The 23,501-nt window shown below is 34.4% G+C and overlaps 1 protein-coding gene across 2 annotated transcripts in view; it reads right to left on the reverse strand.

The window, feature by feature from the left end:
- Window positions 1–23,501, reverse strand: part of Glut1 (Glucose transporter 1) — a 481,871-nt gene that overhangs the window by 416,719 nt on the left and 41,651 nt on the right. For both annotated transcript variants that reach the window (XM_072520665.1, XM_072520664.1), the window contains exon 2: window positions 10,334–10,404. In XM_072520665.1, coding sequence (XP_072376766.1) covers window positions 10,334–10,354 — 21 coding nt within the window. In that variant the 5' untranslated portion in view covers window positions 10,355–10,404. The remainder of the gene's footprint in view (window positions 1–10,333; window positions 10,405–23,501) is intronic.

Genomic DNA, 23,501 nt, shown 5'->3' on the forward strand with positions numbered 1-23,501 from the left:
GCTTGGCTATCTGACCGACATATTGACACTAATAAGGAGATTAAAAGCATCCCCAAGAATCGACAACTTTTTAAGGTTTCTTCTTCAGTAGCGCTTTTGTAAGCAATAGCTTTAACTACCATTACACGTGGTACAGTATTAGTCATATACCTTCAAATTTATATTTCAAATCCCAACTAAAAAAAAGCTAGACATATGAACACATCTATTATTTGTTGAAGCTTATGATTCAATACCTCTATGTATAATGGGCTGTGTATTGGAAAGCTCATATATTATTATTACACTTTTAAAAGCAATAAAACCATTCTACGATGATTTACCACCAGTTCTACGAGAAGTTTATAGTAAATATGGTAAATAATAAAGGGAGTAAGGCAAGGCTGTAGTTTAGCTTAAACACTATTTTAAATATTTTAAACATACATTAGGCTTTGAAGATATAAAGAAAACTATGCTTTGGAATGGTTTCACTTCAAAAACCGTTTTTAAAATGAAAGTCGAAATGTCAAAATAAATGTTTTTTTTTAATTCAAATTGTGCTGTTTTCTACTAAAAAGGGTAGTTTACTATACCATTTTAATTTAATTTAATTCATTAGTTTAAAAATTTGTTGTTTCATTAATTTTTGATAACAATTTTTATCTGCTTTTATAGTAAATTTTACTAAATGTTTTTTTATATTATATGAATATTATTCGTGAAAACCAACAAACAGTTTTATACCTAACCTTCAATAATGAGATTGTGCAGTATTTTCTGGCGTTATTCTTTATATAATTGCCACACTTCAAGTAAATTGAAAAAATTCACGGCGCGAGGTACAACTGTATATTTGTCTCCAAACAATCCAAGCAATTTCGTTGACCGCCATGTTCTCCGGGGACCGTATACAAAGAAAAATTGTCATCAAGGGAAAAAAGGATGTTTTCTGAGGAAAACAGGACCGAATTGGGTGCACAACTTAATAAAATATGTAGTGGATGGCAGCCATGTATTAAAAATAACGAGATAAAATTTTTAAGCTATAGGAAATTTGATTTTTCCAACAATTCGTTGGAGATGAACTACAATTATAAAACATTCTTTATTTAAAGTTTTCATCTTTAAACCAACTTTTATAATATGTTTTTATAAAATTCTTTCTTTCAGTACAGTTTTTTATTTACGCTAATAAATTGTCATTTTATACGTTTGACATAAAACAAATGTTTTAGTTGGATATAAAATAAACTAATTATTTTCATAATTTAGTACTTACTATTGACGATATGCTTGAGATTCCTGTTGACTGTAGAAGTGTTTTATTGGAGGTGATTTAAATGGACATATTGGTAGAGAAAGAGTGGGAGTAGAAAGACTTCATGGAGGTTGATGGGTGGGAATAAGACATGATAAGAAAATGGTGTGATTGAATTTGCAGTAGTATAAAATTTGTGTCTGATTAATATGTTGTTTATTAATAATGAAGACTAGTATATTACCTATAGCAGCGGGAAACGGAACGTCAGATAAATTTTGTGCTATGTAGAAGAAGCCAGCTAAAAGCGGTTACCAACTCGAAAGTGATGAAGGGTGAGTGTGTAGATAGTCAATACCGACCGGTGATAGTGGATACGGAGATAAAGGTGAGGCAAAAAGAAAAACATGATATTAGAAAGTAAAGTGGTAGAGTTCCAGAGTTTTAACCTTGTTTAAGCTTTACGCTTCTTTACGGAAGGGGTACTCCTTTTTTTGTGGAGTAGTGGTGGTGTAACAAACGTAATGAATGATGTTTGTGTGGAGAAGTAGTGGACTACTAAGGAGCTGGGGTTCAGAAGAAGGCGTGTTTGCGATGTGTTAGAAGCGCGGAAGAGGAATCTGGGTGATTTGTGCCAAGCATGTCGGGGAGATACGTCAGGGGTTACCAGCCATACAATGGAATGGCTCTTGAACAGCATTTTTTGGCGTGCAATGATTCTAAAATTTCCAAATACTTATCAGGTTCATGTTCAGTGTTGTGAAGAAATTTAGTTGTAGGGAACGGAACTTTCTTTGAGGAAGCCTGGTGAGTATTTGCCCGCGGCGATTTCAAGAAGTCTTTAGTATTCGTTTAGCTCGGTTGTTCGAGTCTGTAATGGTTCTAAGGACATACCTCCTGATGACGGATAGGATTCTGTCCTTAATTGGTGTTATGTTTGCCAGTGTATGTATGTGTGCTGATGGATATATCCTGCTTCGCCTCATCCAGTATCTAAGGATTTTTCTTTCAGTTGCCATGATGGCATTGATTTCGTAGGTCTTAAGAGAAGTATAGATGCATGCCTTGTATTCGATGATGGATGAATGCAGATTGTATTCTAATGAATGTTTTGTAGGTATGCAATAATGTTTTTGGCGACGTCTTGCCCAGTTTACTGGCTAACACTGCCAGGAGTTTAAACCTCCTTCTCACCCTATCTAGGGTATATTGAATGTTGGTTTTTCAGTTGAGAGTTCTGGTAAAATGAACTCCCAAATAGGAAACCAAGTTTCTGAGAATAAGGTCCTCTCCTAATAGGGTTATTCGGCTCCGGGCATTGCGACAATTTGAAGTTTTAAATAAAATTAGTTGTGTTTTGGAGGGATTTATGGTCACTCTCCATTTATTGCACCACCTAATATTTCTATCTAGATAGTTTTGTGCTCTTTCGAATACAGACAATTGTCCACGCTCTCTGTGTGATTCTGACGTGAGGAGAGCAGTTTAATTAGCGTAAAGTAGAAGGGTCTTCGATTTATGCTGTGGGCGGTGGATGTCACTGTTGTAGACTGTGTATAATATTGGTGCAAGTGCAAGTCCAAAAAGCGGAAGACTCAGAATTACTACCAATGCCCAAGAACGCTTTTTAATGTTAACTGCCTGGAGAAACCCCTCTATGACTGCCCCGGCTATTAGAAGAGAGCTCCAGCAAGCTCATAATATTGTAATTTGCGATCAGACTATTAGAAACAGGTTACATTCGGCGAGTTTATTTACAAGAAGACCATTGTTTGTACCAAAGCTTGCGTTAGAGCAGAAAAGGACTGGACTGGAATGGGCCAATGAACATTTACAATGGCATGACAACAGATATGGAAACGTTTTATTTTCTGATGAAACCAAAATTAGCCTTTTGTCGGATAATCGCCGAATTAGGATTATTTGGAGGAACCCAAATTGACAGGTTAGACTTAACCAAGTTCTCCAAAGAGTCCCATATCAAGGTGGCTATATAACGTTTTGGGGCGGCATCATGCTAAATAATAAAACTCCTTTAATTCTTATTGTTGGTAACATGATGGGATAAATTTATATTGATACCATTCTTAGGCCTGTTGTATGCTTGTAGCGAGGAGCTGTTGGTCCAGAATTTATTTTTATGGACGACAATGCGCCTTCCCATCGTACGAGACATGTGGCAGATTTTTTAGAGACAGAAGATATCGTCAGATTACAATGGCCACCTTGCTCACCTGACCTTAATCCCATTGAGCACGGATGGGATATGCTCAAAAGAAACATTCAATCACGGCAGTCACCCCCAAGGACACTACAAGACCTTAGAATAGCAGCGATTGAAGAATGGGGCACCATGGACCAGAACTGCATTAATACACTTATAAGAAGCATGGGACATCGCATTCAGTCTTGCATTGATGCAAGAGGTGGAAATACGGCATATTAAGTATTAGTTCCTATATCTGTACAAATTAAAAAAAATATATTTATAATACATATTATAATTAATAATAATAAATTGTTTAAATTTTGTTTATTGTTTTTTCAAAACATACAATTTTATATATATAATAAATAAATTTTGTTAAAAAAAATAAATTTTCGTCAGATTTGGTGGATAATTTTGAAAATATTACATTATGCAAAACATTTTTGTGAGTGTTCATGAGTGTATGTATATACATATATATATATATATATATATATATATATATATATATATATATATATATATATATATATATATATATATATATATATATATATATGTATATATATATTATCAATGTTTCGATTTTATAGAACATGATAGTCTTAAATATGTTTCGTAAAAATTTAAGTAAATAGTGTTAATGTATCCGTCATAATAAAAGAAGTTTAATTAAATCCTTTAAGTTAAATAAATATAAAACACTTTAAACACTCAAAAAAAAAGATAAGCTGCAAATGGGATTATTGTAGACAACACAATAAAAATTTAGGTACTATAATCCAAATATATGTTTAAAATAAAATATTGCTATACTAAATGTGGATTATTTTTATTTGGATCACCAGAATACGAAACTGGAATTTATAAAGTTTAGTTTTAATTTTCGATATTAAATATTTCAATGTATTCTCCCGTCGTCATAGACGAAAATTGGGACCCAAAAAAGTTGCAAAAAAGTTTGTTACTCCTACCTCTGTCTTCCCCTTAAAACCCCACTCACGGATGATGAAAAACGGAAAACCTGATTTACCAAGAATTTGTACGTGACAGAAGAAAAATTTTCAATTAAAAAATGTAGTCGAGATAATTTTGAAAAAAATATTTGTTAGCACTTTTGCGTAGAACAAACCGTTCTCTCAAAAATAACGCTTGAAGCGGCCGTCGATTTCGAATGTGAGTTACGAGCGTGAAATCAACTTTAAATTTCCAACATTTTTTACAATTGATAGGTATAAGTGCGCACTCTCTAAAAATAGGTATATTACAAACCTTTATTTTTAAGTAAGTAATATTTTATTTGCAGGATCTGTAGCTAATGAACAGAGTTCAAAGCCAAACCTCTTCAAACTCACACATAAAATTTTGATCAACTCGACGGTAAAAATTCGATATCTTTTAATGAGATTATCCTGTCGACAAAAATCAATATGCATTTTAAACTTTAAATTTAAACTTTTACATTACAACTGATCTAAAACACTTAAAACTACTGCTTCTCAAATACACAAATACTTTTTAAGGCTGGCATAAGTAACAATACCTGATGGAAAATATGGGACATGGACAACGCGCCATGATTTATTTATTAAATAAGTTCCAGAAAATAATGAATTATCTAACGCGGAAATAATGCAGTACCCCATAAAACAATTAAAAGGAGAAACCAACAGAATGCTGCAATATTTGCATATAATAGATGAAAATTATGAAGTCGGGGGCAATGCTTAGAGAAAGGTATGAGAACCCAAGGATGATATTGTTTAAATTAATTGACATGATGTTCCAAGCGCAAGAAGTAAAGGAAGCAGCGGCTAGAGCCCTAAAAAAATACACGTCATATTTCATGAATACCTAGAAGTAATCGGAGGTCTAGGAATCAACACGGAATCCTGAAGCCCATTAATCGCCAGAAAAAATAAAACAAAATGTGATAACGAAACCAGAAGATTGTATGCACAATGAGTACTAGTAGACAATATATTACTTCCGCATTTATATATCCACGTAAAAGAATGAAGACAGAACTTTTGGATAGAGATCCACCATCATCAGTTGGAATGGTATCCGATAGTAGTGTCATCAATCAGGACCTGTTTGTTGATAATGCTTAACATTTTACAGTTCACGCTAAGCCGACAAAGGAACAACCAGTCCTATTAATAATGTTAAAAACAGTTAACCCTAGACTTAGTGGATTTAGTGGACCTCAGATGCCAGAATCAGTTCGAGAAGTAGTGATTGAAAATGAAGCAGATAATGAATGTGATATTATTGAAAGTGAAAGTGACGAAGATGATGAATGTCATGACATCAATGAGAGTGAGAAAAATGACGAAATTTTTAAAGTTTTTCTAAATTTTTTTTTCTTATCGGAAAAATCGTTTGAATATTTTTGGAAAACAAATCATGGTATAACTTACAGAAAATCGAAAGGATTCTACAAATTAGATTTTACCTCAAAAAATTACGAAAATTTTCATTTACGGAAATTTTTTTGAAAAAATTTTGAGGAAAACTCTACTTGACGCTTCTCAGAATAGTAACAGAAGTGAGCATACAAATTTTCAAATCAATCGGTATAAAAATATCATAATAAAATCAGTTTGAAAATTGTTACCGAGACCTAAAATGCGCAGGCAAGTGCTACATTTGACCCCGTTTTGTGGCTCTCTGTACCAACCCAGCTATCCGCCCTTTTGGATTTAAAGTTTTTAGAGGCTAAATAATGAGCCATGAAAATGGCGGACATATTACTTATCGTTAATTTTTCCCCAAAAAATTGCAACCTCACCCCTGTCCGCCACCCCTTATGTATCCACTCTCGCGTCCGCCCTTTGGGATTTCGTCTAGTTATACCAAGATCTTACTCTGGGCAAATTTTTAGCCATATTATTGATCGTTAATTTTTCCGAAAAAAATGACAACTTCATCCCTGTATAGCCACCCCCTGTACCACGAGGGGCGTCCGCCTGTAAGGCAAAGTCTTAATCCAGTTACAGTGAATATATTCCAATAGAGAAATGTCATATTACTGATCAGTTCAAAATTTCGGCTCGATCTCTTGGACTATAAGGAAGCGATAAGTGGTTTGACAGCATAATAACTGCTTGTTTAGTCTAGTTTTTTCAGTGATTCTAGGCAACCTATTTGGGTGGAGTTTTGACTTGTTCTTGAATGAGTTCCGAATCCAGCAGCCCGCTGAAGTATTGGATTTTTATAATATAATTATTTGACAACCTTTTGTTGGCCAACCACCTAGAGCGGAGTTGAGCCGAAATACATTGATTTCGTATGATCCGTTTTAAATTCGTTCAATCTGTATAAGGACCAACTAATTGAAGAAAATGAGAAAAATAAGCCGCAATACAAACTCAAACTGGATATTAGCAATAACCTACCACCACCGTAAGCGCTTCTGGGAGGGAGTTTAAAAAGGAAATCAGATGTGATTCTCAGACCGTCTGAGAAGATACAAAAAAATGGAAAAGCTGTTTTCACAAAAGTCTCTTTAGTAGTATCAGGGGCAAAAAAGTTACTTACATCCGTTAATTAAATGTTTATTTCATACAAAATCGAAATATATATTCCGATTTTGAGCATTTTTTTATTCAATAAATTACTGTTTTAGACAGCGACAAAAAAATATTGTCCGAAATTTGGTGTCCAATTTATTAGCATGTTTATATTATTCGTTGCCTTAATTATTATTTTATTGTTAAAAAATGATAATTAAGTCTACCCGAACAACAGATGTAAATAACCACCACCAACTTGCACGATTCGACCATAAATTACCAACAAATAACCCTAAAAATGACACAACCACCCATAAAAATCGAGAACATTTATTTACGAAATAAATCGAGAGCACTGAAATGCAAAGCTTCATTACTAATATTTCGCTGTATCGACAAAAGACTATTTTTTCCCAGCTGTCAAAACTCGAAAATTTATAGTAATAGCGTATTGCGAAAACGTCAGCCGCAGACACGAACCAAGTTTTAATAAAATTTCACTGGTAGAAAGAGTCGATAGGGAGGAAAAACGTTAATCGTTGCAATTTTGCATAAAGTATAAACCATGCTGACAAGAAAATGTGCAGATGGTAAAAAATCATATTAAGTTCTTTAATAAAATATAAAACTTAGTTAAAATCTCGAAAGTATTAAAATTTTGGAGTGAAAACTGAAAATCTTAGTTTAAGCACACAAAAAGTTACGTTATACTTCAACTAGCCAAATTACAGAGATTTCATCATATTAATATTCCCTTATAGGAAGATGATGAAGAATCTCTCCTTAAAATATACAGTTAATAATAGTATATAAATAATTCGCTCTAAGCCAGACTATGGCAGTATTCTTTATATGGCACCTAGTAGCTTCTTACTAATGTCTCTAAACACGATTTAAAACACATCCCTACGACTATGTCTTGATGCTTTCAAACCAAGCCCCACTGAAAGTGTTTGTGTTGAATTTTCAGAGCACCACTCCATCTCAAAAGGCATCAACTTCTACTTTCATTTGTAAGGATATCAGCATACCCTAGTAACCCGGTAGTAAATCTAATTAATCCCTTAGAACCTCCCCCAACAAACGCATCCAATCACTCACTCACATCATTACAAATAGTATCTCCTTTATTAAAAGGAAGGCTGGAACTTCACAACGAATCAGTTGTTGAGCCATCATTGGAATTGAGAATGGTTATCTAAATATAATAGGTAGGCGTAAATAGTGCTTAATTGATTTTTATCACTCCTTTTGTTCATTGCATTGGCATTCTGAGAAATGAATGTCATTTTTAAAAACAGTCTTTTAGTACAGTTGGACTCTGACTGATTCATAATTAATTTTATGATGTTCTTTGTTAACATGTTCCGCAAGAGCAGATTTTTTAGGATATAATCTGCTATCACCGGTGACTAATTAAACGATTAACTAAACTGCGTGAGGTTTGTGCCACATATACCAAATTACAGTTGTTACATGGAATCTGGTAGACAACGTTGGATAAATCCTTAATGTCATTCTTATCTTTAACCTTAGAAAATATAGATCTTAAAGTTAATGAGATTTTAAAGGCTATTTTTAAGTTGTCGATATCTTTAAACAATCTTGATAGTCTGGGTGTTATGCCTTTAACGTATTTTAAAGAAGTATATACGCAATTGGCATTCGGTTCTCCGCTTGTGACAGTAATTTGCAACTCATCATTTTGACGTACTATGTTCGAGGTCAAACTGAATAATATCTTAGTGACTAGGTGTTTTGGGTACGAATTGTCAATAAAGAGGTTAGAAAGGATTCTCAGGTTCTTCTGATGGAAAGAAGGATGACTGATAGCTGTAATTCTAGCCTTAATTTGCTTCAGCAAATTGATTTTTATTAAATGACGATGAGATGACCAATAGTTAAGAAAACGTCCAGAACCATGATGTTTTCTATGTCAGTAGATTATCAGGGAGCTGTTATGGATTCTGATGAACTGGGTATCAAGAAAGGGGATCGAGCATAGATCATCCTCATAGTATAGGGTCATAACTATTAAATACCTGTAGAATTTCTGTGGAACCATTACTAGGAATAGCAAGGATTAAGTCATCCACATACTTTTTTAGTATGTGAATGACCTAATCTGGGATCAAATCTGTGATCACCATATCCAGTAAATGATCCATCACATAACAGGCAAAAATGGGACAGATAGTACCTCCCATAGGTGTTCCTTGTGTTTGTCTAAATACAGTATTATTAAAAGTGAAATAGGTGTTGTTGAAAAGAAAGGAGATGAGTTTTTTAAAATATTCCAAGCTGATATTGCAATGAGAACTAATGAAATTCTAATTGTTTTTAATAGCTATTAAAGCTGCATCTAGATGTACATTAGTAAGCAATGAGACTACATCCAGACTGACAATAAGATAGCCTTCAGGTAACTGATAGTTATTGAAGTTGTTAAAAACATCGATTGAATTTTTAATATAGTATTCATTAGAGACATATGCATTAGTCAAAATATCAGTAAAAAAAATGCTAATAAATTAGGAGGAGCACCAATACAGGCAACAATGGGACGCACTGACAGCTGTGGTTTATGAATCTTAGGTAACGCGTAAAATTTGGGTATAACTCCCTTATAACCGGTTAATTTTTTCTTTGTAACATCATCTATTTGTCCTGAACTGCATAATTCCTTGTTATTAACAAATAACAGAAAAGTTCTTTAAAGGAAGAGTGATATTAATAACTAAGAAAGAAATGTAGTTATTCATGTAAATTGTTTGTTGGCATTTAAGTGTGCCGTTATATTATTTAAAAGTTATTTATATTTATTGTAAAGATATATTTTGAAATGTGTGTTATTTATTTAAATTATTAATTATAAACTATGTTTTCTCAAACATTTAATAATAATCCTTGTATGGTCATCATTTAATTTGCCATGTACCGTTGACTTGAAGAGGAGGTTGCATAGAAAATTATAGTATGCGAAACCGTTCGTCGGTGGTAGAATAAATTGATGGTAAGTATTATTCTTATTTCTCTTTATTTAAATAAATTTATATATATATATATATATATATATATATATACATATATATTTAAGTAAATAAATATTAAGACACAATGAAAATATCGCGTACCGTTACAGTTTCAGAAGCAAAATTATTTGTTTTATAAACACTTTAAATTATTTAAAAATATTACTATTATAATGAATTGGAATTACGTAACGATTCATTAAGTTTTTTATATTATTTTCTAAGATTATATTAATATTTAAAAACATGCAATTATAGACAAGAAAATGCTACAAACAATCCGAGGACTATACCCATGCATATTTATTAAAGTTATGAATAAATGAACACTTACCTTGAGACCAAAAACTTCCATTCTAGCTTGCGTAATCTATTTGAGGTATTTATTTTGAAATGGAGCTGAATCTGCAACAATAAATATTTACAATTCTTATAAATTAAATCAACGACCAACGCTTTAATTTATGTTAATAAAAATACAATGTATGGAAATTATTTAGCATATTCTATTTCTCTATAGCAGTGTTTTTCAATCGGGGGGCTTACTGAGTTGAGGTTCTTACATAAAAAACACCACAATTGTAGTATTTCCATAATGCAATAAAAAGTTACGTATATATTACTTGAAATACAATATAACCTCTAGTTTAGGTAATAATACCATGTAATATTCATGGCTACTATAAAAAGTTTAGATAAAGAACATTCTAACAACCATTCTAATTTTCAAACTAAAAGCTCATTCCGATTTAAAATACTCTTCTGTAAAAGTGCATCGATGTGAAGTTGCAGGTGTAATTATAATCCATCGTAGTAAATGTGTACGTTTCTGCCTCTACTCCATCCGTATGTATACGTAACTAGTATGTCGACACGAGCTTTTGCTGTACAATTATCTTCTAATTACATTTCGCTTTAATTGCACTATTGTAATGCGTCGTACATATATCTCGAGTGGCGACAGACACCACAAATTACCTATTTATACTCACTGAGTTGATGATCGGACGCCTTATTTCACCGCCGGAGTAAATTTAGCCACTGCTTTGTGTGCTTTAAAGGACGGACTGCAAGCAGGGAAGATTAAATGTAAATACGAAGCATATAAATATGTTTGTTTTGCATAACTCGCAAATTCGGTTTTACATGGTAGTCGATATACCATTTAAACATTCAACTATACTTTAGTAAACATTGATTTAAGGGCATAATGACCTGTAAACCTCTTAAACACGTTGGATACAATATCACTGGTTTATAAAATATTCTGCAAAGGCACCATTCTGAATTTGATTAACCTAACATGGAATTCAAGAGTCCCAAGTCAGTGAAGGAAGAGCGAGGTCATACCCACCTTAAAGAAAGGAAAAGACCCGAGCCTGACTGATAGCTACCGGCCAATATCCCTCACAAGCTCCTTATGCAAAGTAGCCGAAAAAATGGTTCTGGGCAGACTAAACCGAGCCTTAACCCATCTTCAACTGATTGACGACGCTCAAGCTGGCTTCAGGAAACACAGCAACACTATGGACCATGTAGTCGATTTTTCCCAAAAAGTCAAGGATGCTTTCCACCGTAAGATGTCAACAGTAGCAGTGCTAGTAGACCTCAAAGCTGCATACGACACAGTATGGAGAGATTTGCTGTTACACAAAATAGCGAAGTCAGGAGTTGACGGCAAACTATTCAATTGGATAAAATCCTTTCTCGGGGAAAGGTATCAGAGAGTCAAATTTCACAACCACTGTTCCAAATTCAGACTGCAAAGGACAAGGGCACTCCGCTTACAGTAGCAAACCAAATCATGGAAAAATACCACATTGTCCTGTCGGAAGCCGCCCCCTTCCCAGTGCAAACCACACTGGCCCGCTGTATACCAAACACAGAATTACTGCTTGAAAACCATAACGACCCGAAGCACTTATCGTCAGACATTGCCCTAAGGAAGGCCGCCCTAGAGACGAGTACCCAGCACATGAGTAGCTCCACATATACTGCGATGGATCCTCGATGCCGGACTCGGGAAGAACAGGAGCAGGATATGTCTCAACGTTCTTCAAAGGCTCTATAGTTGTGGGTGCCCCTCTCACCAACTGCGACGGCGAAATTGCTGCTATACACGAAGCTGCAAAAAATCTTGAGAATTTCCAACACCCCCAAAAAGTTGCCTTCTTCATCGACTGCCAAGTCGCAATCCTCGCCCTGTCGACAAATCGATACACCGACTGTGCCAAAACAATATCTTGCCGAGTCCAACTATCGAACTTGATGGAAAAAGGGTGGCTGATTACTCTACAATGGATCCCTAGTCATGTCGGTGTTGAAGGAAATGAAGTGGCGGATGAACTTGCAAAAGAAGGCATTACTCTTCCACAGCCCCCTAGCTTCCAATCGTACATATTAGCAAAGTCCACCATTAGAAGAGGAATCAAAGCGAAGATAAAAGAGCAGCAAATACAAGCCGGTGCTGGAAAATCTTGGGCCCACCTAATAGAGTCACCAATCCCTCGCAACTTGCCGAGACCCATTAGTGTAGCCGTGTTCAGAACAACTACGGGGCATGACTACCTGGCCTCCCATCTACATCGCATCGGCGTCCGCGAAAATGACAACTGTTTACTATGTAATCAGCCCCAGATGGATGCTGCTCACCTTCCAGAGTGCCCAGCCCTGAAAACAGACCCACCCGAGGAGGATGAAGATCGCCTACGAGAAACGGCTCGTCTATACTGGTCAGCGCGCCACCAAATGGCTAACATGCCAAGGGTGGACGTTGGCTAGTAAATAAGTAAGTAAGGTTTATAAAATATTGCAACCAAAAACACCACAAAAAAAACTAGAACAACTGAAGTCTAACTTAGCATTATGAGTAAGAAAATGTGGAAGAGCAGTAGACAGAGGTCAAAACTAATGTTTCACAAAATATACTACCGCAAAAAAGGGCTAGGCAACGACAAGTTGAATGACGAAGAAAATTCTAGAACTAATGAAAGAAAGAAGAAATATAAGTGAAATAAAGGTGAGTACAAAAATATATAGAAGGATGTTATTAACTGCGAGAAAGCAGAATATCTACTGCAATACTGCAAAACAATATTTTTTTAACTTTTAATAAAAACTTAAGAACATAACAAAATCTTACAATAAAAAACAAACTTCTCAAAAATAATACTGAATAATAGAATTGTAAGAAATCATAAAGCACTATGCAAAATCTGGCAAACCTATATACCCACTAGATCTTTTCGCTGATGATCATAATGTAAACGCTTACTTAAAAAACTAAAGTAAAAATAAAAAATAACAATAAAATAAAAATAAAAATATACTAAAAAAATAAAAAAATATAAAAGAATAAAAACAATAATAAAATAAAATGAAAATAAAATAAAAAAAAGAATTATTAGAAATGAAGAATGGATAACTAGAAGGGGATGTGAACATATTCAAAGGAAAAAATGGTTTTCAGTGGCAGGGAACGGAGCCTCCGAGAAATATAAGGACACGAACACATAACATTGTCAGAGAATTACAAGGCCTTACAGCGGTAAGCAGGACTCTGGGAAATAGCCCTTCTAAATCAGATATTTGGAAGTTATTGATTACTGATGAAATGTTGGAATAAATCGTAACATGGACAAACCAAAAAATTATTATAATGAGTGAAACTCATCTGATTCGACTAATACATCAAACTACAGAAGCACAAATATAGTTGAGTTGAAGGCTTTGCTTGGGATTTTTATGCTATCTTTAATAATAAAATCCTCTCATGAAGATATGCTTCAACTTTCTAAAGATGTTTTGGGTCGGCCAATATTCAGAATGACGATGTCTTTGAAAAGATTTGAAATACTTTTGCCGTGTCTTAGATTTGACAATAGCATGGATCGCGATGAGCTGAAGAAAACTGATAAAACAGCGGCTATATCAAATATTTTTTAAAATTTTGTGACTAATTACCAGAGGTAATTTAGAGGTCACTGTGGTTTTCGAATTTACATGCCCAGTAAACCTGCTAAATACAGCATAAAAGTAATGTGCATGACATATGCTAAGAGCTCGTATTTCTATAATGGATATATATACTCAGGAAAAGATTCGGATGGTGTTGGACTTTCAGAAGAAGAACTGAAGCTTTCCAAGCCTTGACAACTATTTTTCTTTAATAGAGTTAGTCACAGAGTTGCAAAAACGCCACTTTACGTATGTGGGTACAGTAAAAAAAATAAGCGAGAAGTTTCTTTGGAATTCCAGGCTAATAAAAGTAGGGAAATTGGTACAACACTCTATGGTTTCTCCAATGACATAATCTTGATATCATATGTACCGAAAAAAAATAGAGATGTTCTTTTATTATCCTCTATGCATCACAGCAAAGACAATTAATTAGAAAAACCAGAAATAATTCGATACTATAACAGTACAAAATCGGGAGTTGATGTTTTAGACATGAAGTGTGCCAATTATAGTGCAAACCGCCGGACAAGGCGTTGGCCCTTAGCCGTATTTTATACACTTACAAATATAAGTTAAGTCAACAGTTACATCCTTTATCTTTGTTACAAAGATAATAAATTACTTCCACGTTTTAAATTTGTAAAAGATTTGGCCTTTGAACTAATTCAGCCTCATCTAAGGCCAAGACTTGAAACAAATCTTCCCCGAGACCTTAGAAAGCAGATAGAGATTTTTTTGGGAATAAATCCCGAAGTGCCTGTCGAGAATATCGGCGACAATGTTCCAGATAATAAGCTTCCCAAAAGAAAATTGTATAGCATTTGTCCATCATCAAAAATGAGGAAGACAAACTATAAATGTGCGCGTTGCTCAAATACTATTTGTTTGAAATGTAGTAAAAAGGTTTGCGTTACCTGTCTTCAAAATTAGTAGGTAGCTGTAGTATATTTTTTGTTTTATCTAGAAATATATATGTTTGTTTACTTAATTACGCCTAGTAATGTTGTTTTCTATATTACACATTTTGTTTTATGTAAGTATTATGTATGAATAAGTTTTTTCAAATGCTACATTTGTTTTTGATTTATTCTAATTGTTACCTATACTGGTCCAATAGGCCATATGTTTCGCATTATCAATAAAAGTACTATGTTTCGGGTTAAGGGTTGAAAAAGGCAAAGCATACTTTGCAGATCTAGAGAAAACGTATTTTTCAGACGGGTTAAAGAAATTGGAGTATGACTGGGTCAACTGTGTTAAGCTAAAAGTAGACTATGTTGAGAAATAAATCATCACTTTTCCAAAATTTTAGTTTTTCTTTTGTAGACTAATTACTTATCGGACCGCTCTAGTATCTCTCGTACCTCAGTCAAAACAATATCCCATATATCCTTCTACTATTTACAGAGCTCCATTGCAGTAACATGAAATGAGAAATATTTATGCTATTATAGTTTAAATTTTCTGATATAAGACATTATATAATTTTCTGATATAATTCGATAATATTCTGAACTGTTTATATACAGATATAGTACTCACAATAAAAATGAAGTTGAAGACACAAATAATATGGAAGTCATATAAAAAGCACATTTTCTTAGAAACTATGATAGCTAGAACAATTTTAAAAATGAAATCAGTATCCATGCGACAAAAATGCGTTGAAGTTGTTATATACACTACCGAGCATAAAATTAGGGTCACCCCGTAATTTAAATTTATTTTAGAAACTATTATTTTGTTTTAACTATTTTCGGTTGTAACATAGTTTACTAATGGATTTCTTGAAAAAAAGATTGTTGTTGTTTCGACAAGCGTTTGAGATAAAAAGGGCCCCTTAGCCTAATTCCTAAAAACCGTTATCAGCACAGTTTTTGTTTCTATGGTTTTAACGTCAATTGTAGATTGTTTGTGTATTGTTATCACTGTCAGTGTATTGCAATGAGCATAAATTCTGTTGTGGCGGCAAGAATTGTGGCGGCGTTAGAAGATGGCCACGGTCAGCGCTAAACTGCGAGAAACGTTGGGGTAAGTCTCTCGAGTCTGCAACGAGTATGGCAACACTACGAACAGACCGGTCTGTTTACTCGAAGACCTGGTTCAGGTCAAGGCAGGATTACAACAGCTAGAGATGACCGCTTTGTCGTTTCTAGTGCTTTGAGAAACCGAACGGTCACGGCAGTTTCTCTTCGAAATCATCTGCAAGAAGTAAGAAATGTAAACATAAGTGAATGGACAGTTAGGAGACGACTTTATGCTGCTGGTTTATCTTCTTGAACTAGAGTAACTGGACCGCCGCTTTCCCGTAAACACCGAATTTCCAGATTGAATTTTGCACGAGAGCACTTGGCTTGGACAATGCAGGATTGGAGTCGTGTATTGCTTTCCGATGAATCGAGATTCTGTCTTACGGGCTCAGGCAAACGTGTAAGAGTGTGGCGACGTCCAGGCGAGAGATATGCTCAAGCATGTGTTGCCGAGCGTCTTCCATTTGGTGGAGGGTCAGTTATGGCATGGGGAGGTATATCGTTTGATGCTTGCACGGAGTTAGTCTTTATCGAGAATGGGACATTGACAGCGCATAGGTACCTGACACAGATTCTGGAAGACCATGTTTTACCGTTTATGGTTATTCTTGGAGACTACGCAACATTTATGCATGATAACGCACGGCCCCACACTACTAGGATAGTTACTGAGTATCTTGACGAGGTTCAAATCACACAATTTGTTTGGCCTGCTCGCAGTCTAGATATCAATCTCATAGAACATGTTTGGGATGAGATGATGAGACGTTTACGGAGTCATGTGCCGGCCCCCAGAAATTCGAGAGAGCTTCGCGACATATTGGTGCAAGAATGGAATAATCTTCCGCAGAATGTGATCCAAAATCTGATCCAAAGCATGCCTCGTCGTTTGCAAGCTGTTATCACTGCCAGAGGAGGGAATACTCGCTACCGAAGTTCTTAAAATTTCTTTTTTTCAACAAAATGCACATCAAATTAAAATTGTCCCTTTTCAATATTTAGTATATCAAAGGAAAATTCTTCATTTCCATTATTTTTAATAAACTTTAAATGACAAAAACATTATTTTCTTTAAGCAATCCGTTAGTAAACTACGTTACAACCAAAAATAGTTAAAACAGAATAATAATTTCTAAAATAAATTCAAATTACAAGGTGACCCTAATTTTATGCTCGGTAGTGTATTATTTCACTTTTACGATCCATGAACTTTGGTAAAATTAGCATTATCGTCAATTTACCTATACAAGTCTATATATAGAATGTGTAGGATGAAATACGATGACGTTCAACTAGAAAACTACATTTTACAGACGTCAAAAATATCTATTTCTTTTTAACTTTTAGAAACATATCTGGATTTGTAGGATTCAATTAGCTTTTTAAAACCAAAACTGCAAACTCGTACGTGATTGGTACAACCACAGGGGCAATTCCATAGTTTGGAAACAATTTGAACGGTAATATTTAGAGGGTATAACGTAATCGAGTTTAGAAGTTGTGGTTTCCTATTAAGAAGTTTTCCTTGTTGGCTAACTAATAAATTCGTAGAGCTAATTTTCAAGCAACTGACACGTAAATAGTAAATTTCACAAGTTTTCAGGATAAATTTAAAGCACATTTACTAGGTATCGAGCGGAATTAAGCCATTTAATTTTAACCTAATTATATAAAAAAAGCAATAAAAGTTGTTACTCACAGGAAAAACAATTTCAATATTATAATAAATCTATTGAAATAAAATGTATTTCAGGAAAGCCATGAAATCGTTTATATTTACATGTCTAAAGTTTCTAAAATCAAGTGTCTGAAATTTCACATACTAACAACAAACAATTGGTAATAACGATCTTAAAATAGTTATCGTTTCTCCTTCTCTATCCTTTATCCTTCGTAAGGATGTGGTGACGTTATGATATTTGACGAATGGTTGCTATCCATTCTTCTCTCTCCTGGGCGCGGTGTGCTGCCTCAGACAGAGAGTAACCGGTAGCGCACTTTATTTGGTCTGACCATCGGAGTAGCGATCTTACTCGGGTTCTTTTACCACATACCTTGCCTTCAACCTCTCCATGCCTTCCATTCGTCTGGTAATGTGTCCAAAGTACCTCAATATATTTTGGTTGATGATTGTGGTAAGCCTAGTATTGATGTCGAGTTCTGTCAATATTGAGACATTTGTGCGATGTGCTGTCCAGGGTATGCGCATCATTCTACGATATACCCACATTTCAAAGGCTATTACACGTCGTGAGTCGGACTTTTTAATGGTTCCAAGTTTCTGACGCATATGTAGCGATAGGAAAGACAAGCATCCGTACTAGGCGCAGTTTCGTGTTCCTGGTTATATCAGTATCTTTCCAGATTTTAGTAAGTTTGACCGTTGGTGATCTGGCTATTGTAAGGCATCGACGTATCTCTTCTTCGCATCCACCATTGTTTGTGATAACAGAACCTAAATAATTGAAACGGCTTACCACTTCAAACCCCGCTACGTTTCGTATTTCCGGCTGGTTATTTCTAATTCGATCAATTATCATTACCTTGGTCTTCTGTGCATTAATTTTAAGTCGACTAATAGTATCTAGTCTGTACATGATGTATTCCAGGTCATTTGTTGATGATGCTAGTACTAAAGTGTCGTCAGCATAGAGGAGATTGCTGATTTTTCGGCCTGATACTGCTCCTGATATTCCTCCTTGCCATTCGTCGAATACAATGCGCATGATGTGTTCGCTATATATATTGAATAACGTGGGAGAGATAATACATCCTTAACAAACACCGGCTTTTAGTTTAAAATTATCGAAGTATATGTTGTTGACTCTTACGTTTGCTGTGTTGTTGATATACAGTTGTTTCAGTAGGTATATTAGATGTTCGGGGATACCCATTTCTCTCAGTATTCCCCATATTTTATGCCACTTTACATTATCGAACGCTTTCGAGTAGTCGACTAAGCACAAATAGTCCCTCTTCCAGGGACAAATCCACATTGTTCTTGTGGGATATGTGGTAGAAGTATTGATTTTAATCTCTCGTTAATTATAGTTAGCAGAACTTTACTTGCGAGGGAGATCACGGCTAGAGTGTATTACTTATTACAGTCAGTTGGTGAGCCCTTCTTATAAATGGGTATGAAAGTGAGCTTACACCAATCATCTGGCCATTGTCCTATGTTCCAGATTTCATTACACACTTTGAACATTACTGCAATTCCTATGTCTCCCATTTCTTTAAGTGCTTTCGCCGTGATTCCGTCTTCGACTTGAGATTTTCCAGTTTTTAATTTTTTTATTGCGGATTTTATTTCCGATTTTACAATATGTGGTTCCTTTTCGTCATTTATTTCTTTTGGATTCACGTCTTCATGGTCACTATGAAACAATATTTCACAATATTGTTTCCATATCGCTGCTATGCCCTCTGAATTGGTGATGATTGTTCCCAAGTTATCTTTAATTAGCTGAGTTTGTGGTTTGAACCCTTTAGTTAAGTATTTTACTTTGGCAAACAGTTCTCTAGATTCTTGACGGTCGGTTTATTCTTGTAGTTGTTTGCATAATTTTTTATTATGATTATTTTTGTCTCTTCTACTTGATGATTTTATGCGTTTGTTTACATTTGCTATCTTGTTTTTAGTTTCTGTTGGATTTGGAGCATTGTTTCTAATTTTTCTTCGTTCTTCTACTAGGTTTAGTGTCTCATTGGGAGAGATAATACATCCTTGATGAACACCGGCTTTTAGTTTAAAATTATCGAAGTATATGTTGTTGACTCTTATGTTTGCTGTGTTGTTGATATACAGTTGTTTCAGTAGGTATATTAGATGTTCGGGGATAACCATTTCTGTCAGTATTCCCCATATTTTATGCCACTTTACATTATCGAACGTTTTCGAGTAGTCGACAAAGCACAAATAGTCCCTCTTCTAGGAACAAATCCACATTGTTCTTGTGGGATCTGTGGTAGAAGTATTGATTTTAATCTGTCGTTAATTATAGTTAGCAGAACTTTACTTGCGTGGGAGATCAGGGCTAGAGTGTATTAGTTATTACAGTCAGTTGGTGAGCCTTTCTTATAAATGGGTATGAAAGTGAGCTTACACCAATCATCTGACCATTGTCCTGTGTTCCAGATTTCATTACACAGTTTGAACATCACTTCAATTCCTATGTCTCCCATTTCTTTAAGTGCTTTCGCCGTGATTCCGTCTTCTACTTGAGATTTTCCAGTTTTTAATTTTTTTATTGCGGTTTTTATTTTCGATTTTACAATATGTGGTTCCTTTTCGACATTTATTTCTTCTGGATTCACGTCTTCATGGTCACTATGAAACAATATTTCACAAGATTGTTTCCATGTCGCTGCTATGCCCTTTGGATTGGTGATGATCGTTCTCAAGTTATCTTTAATTAGCTGCGTTTGTGGTTTGAACTCTTTAGTTAAGTATTTTACTTTGGCAAACAGTTCTCTAGATTCTTGACGGTCTGCGTGTTCTTGTAGTTGTTTGTATATTTCTTTAATATGATTATTTTTCTCTCTTCTAGTTACTTGATGATTTTATGCGTTTGTTTACATTTGCTATCTTGTTTTCAGTTTCTCTTAAATTTGAAACATTACTTCTAATGTTTCTTCGTTCTTCTATAGTTCAGTGTCTCATCAGTCATCCAGTGTTTTTCTTTCCTTGGGATTTCTTTGGGGTTTGCAATATTTATTGCGTCTATAATCCACGTCTTTGTATGTTCCCATGTTTGATTGGGATCGCCAGTAACGTTGGTGTGTTACTATGTCTTAGTGTTTCTTTGTATTTTCCTTTCTGTTCTTGTCTTCTTAAATTTGATATGGAATTCCGATTGTAACTGTTTATGGTCTGTTCCGCAATCATCCACTGGTTTTGTCTTTACGTTGACTACTGAACTTTTCCATCGTTTGCTGACAAGAATATAATCTATTTGTTTTTTATATCGTTCCCTCGGTGTGATCTTCTTCTTCTTAAAGTGCCTATCCGTTCCGGATGTTGGAGATCATCACGGCTATCTTTACTTTATTTATTGCAGAGCGGAACAGTTCAGTGGTAGTCGTGTTATACCACTTTCGTAAATTTTGAAGCCAGGAAATGCTTTTTCTTCCCGGTCCTCTCTTACCATTTACTTTCCCTTGAAGAATCAGCTGAAGAAGGCCGTAACGTTCTTGATTTCTCATTACATGTCCTAGATATTCCAACTTTTTAGTTTTGACGGTTATAAGAATTTCACATTCTTTCCCCATTCTACGCAGGACCTCCACATTAGTAACTCTGTCAACCCAGGATATACGTAAGATGCGCCTATAACACCACATTTCGAAAGCTTCGAGCCGATTCATAGATGCAACAGTCAGTGTCCATGCTTCCATTCCGTAGAGCAGAACTGTGAATATGTAGTAGTTCAATAGACGGCATGGTGTGATAGTGATCGTTAAATAAGTTTAATAAGGGTCTTGCCCTTAATATTTTCAAAATGCGACATATTAGAAATAAATATCGAGAAAGATCGATTTTTAAATTTAGTTTTGCTCATAGGCGTGGCCACAGAGGGTGTCGCGGGTGTTGTGGAACCCACATTAACTTTTTAAGGGCGCATAAATTGGGATAAAAATATGACTTTACATTTGAGCAATACTTGAAATTGGCCCCAAAAAACTTCCCCTTTTTAATCAAAATGATATTTTACATTCTCTCAAAAATGTAATTTTAAGGAATATTCAGCAGGAAGTGAAAGGTTAGTCTCTTTCTGTGATTGCAGACGAGACTTCTAATGTTACTGTGAGTGTAACTCATATTAAAAATCGAAAGACTTTAAATTTATGTTTAAAAAGCGCATGTCTATCTATATAAAAGGCTAGGATGACAGCTCACACTGTTTATCTGGTAAGGTAAATACGCCACCTACGAAATAAATGTGACTATCTGAAAACTACCAACATCTGGCATTTTAATCATATTTGGTTCTTCAAACGATACGGTTGATTTATTGCTGATTTATTCTACAAATTGATAATTCAAATATCCTTACTCGGAAATTTTACTACTTTATCAGTAATTAATTTTTTCGCTAAATGGCTAAAAACATAAGTTAGGTACTGTAATTGTAAGGTAAGATTTACATACATTTACATATACACGTATTATAAAAATAAAATATTTAACACACGTCAATATTATATTAAAATTAAATTAAATTAATTAAAATTAAATTAAATTAATTAAAATTAAATAAAATAAGATAACTCCTAGCGCCATTCAGGAAAGAAATCTGAACTCCCAACTGACATTTCAATCATATCTTGTTCTTGAAACCAGACATTTAAATAATAATACTAATATTATTAATTACATAATAATATAATTAATAGTATTGGTTACTGTAACTTTAAGGAGAGATTTAATAAGCAAAATAATTTAAAGCTTTATACTAACATATGGGAAATGAGTCAATACTCAATCTTAAATCTTAAATCTAAAATTGGTGAATTTCGGGCTACCGGTTTCAAGGCCTACATATATACATACATACTCGTGTTTCCAGTAATCTTACCAAAAAAAATTACCATTTTTAACACCAACTTAAAACCACAATTACATGAAATCATCAATTGACACAAACAAGACCATATTCCATAAAAATAATAATATCAGCATATATCAGCACATATAGATTTATAATATCAGCACATCGGTCAGTAGGAAATAAAACTCTATGTGTTTTAGATCTTAATATTGCTTCATGATTTTGTGATTTCTTCAATAAAAAACTGCAAATGTCAATCAAATAATCCTTAAAAAAATAATTTAAAACCCATCAATCCCATAAGCAGGAAGTTAAGAGTTGAAATGATTCAAACTCATTTGTTCTAGAGTTAAGTGTAAAACTATGCGGAAGCCTTTTTCCATTGTTCTTTAAAAAAATCAATAATTCAGAATATCGTAATACCTCGATTAACGCTACCCCGACTTCCGCAAATTCAGAGTTATGCGATTTTCAAATTTTCTCAATTCGTCATTTGAGAGCCAGAGAATCGTTCGATCATCGATGAGATAGAATTACCGCCCACACATTATTTCTCATTCAATGTAGATGACATGACTCTTTGGACGAAATCAGCACATTTTTATTTTGTATTACTTAGGTATTTTTTATCTTCAGTTTTTCCACGAATTGGTTGTTTGTAATTTGAATATGTATTTTAATTGTTGAGACTGTGTGCTACTTTTTACAATTTATCTATAATAAATAATATCAAAGTGAATATTGTTGCATTACCTCTGTCTGATACGTTAATGAATACAAATAAAGGAACTGGGAGCTGCTGTCTAAGGTATTTGTGAAACTCGTTGGGTTGAAAGGCATTAGTTCCATTGGAATCAATTATCAAAATATACAACGCTCTTCAAACAATTTCTACGTGGAAGGTCAGTGAAATTTCAGCTGATGCATTTTCATTAATGCAAACTCTTAGGAGCCCAGAATT

Source organism: Diabrotica undecimpunctata, chromosome 1 (assembly GCF_040954645.1).
Source record: "Diabrotica undecimpunctata isolate CICGRU chromosome 1, icDiaUnde3, whole genome shotgun sequence".
Classification (NCBI taxonomy): domain Eukaryota; kingdom Metazoa; phylum Arthropoda; class Insecta; order Coleoptera; family Chrysomelidae; genus Diabrotica; species Diabrotica undecimpunctata.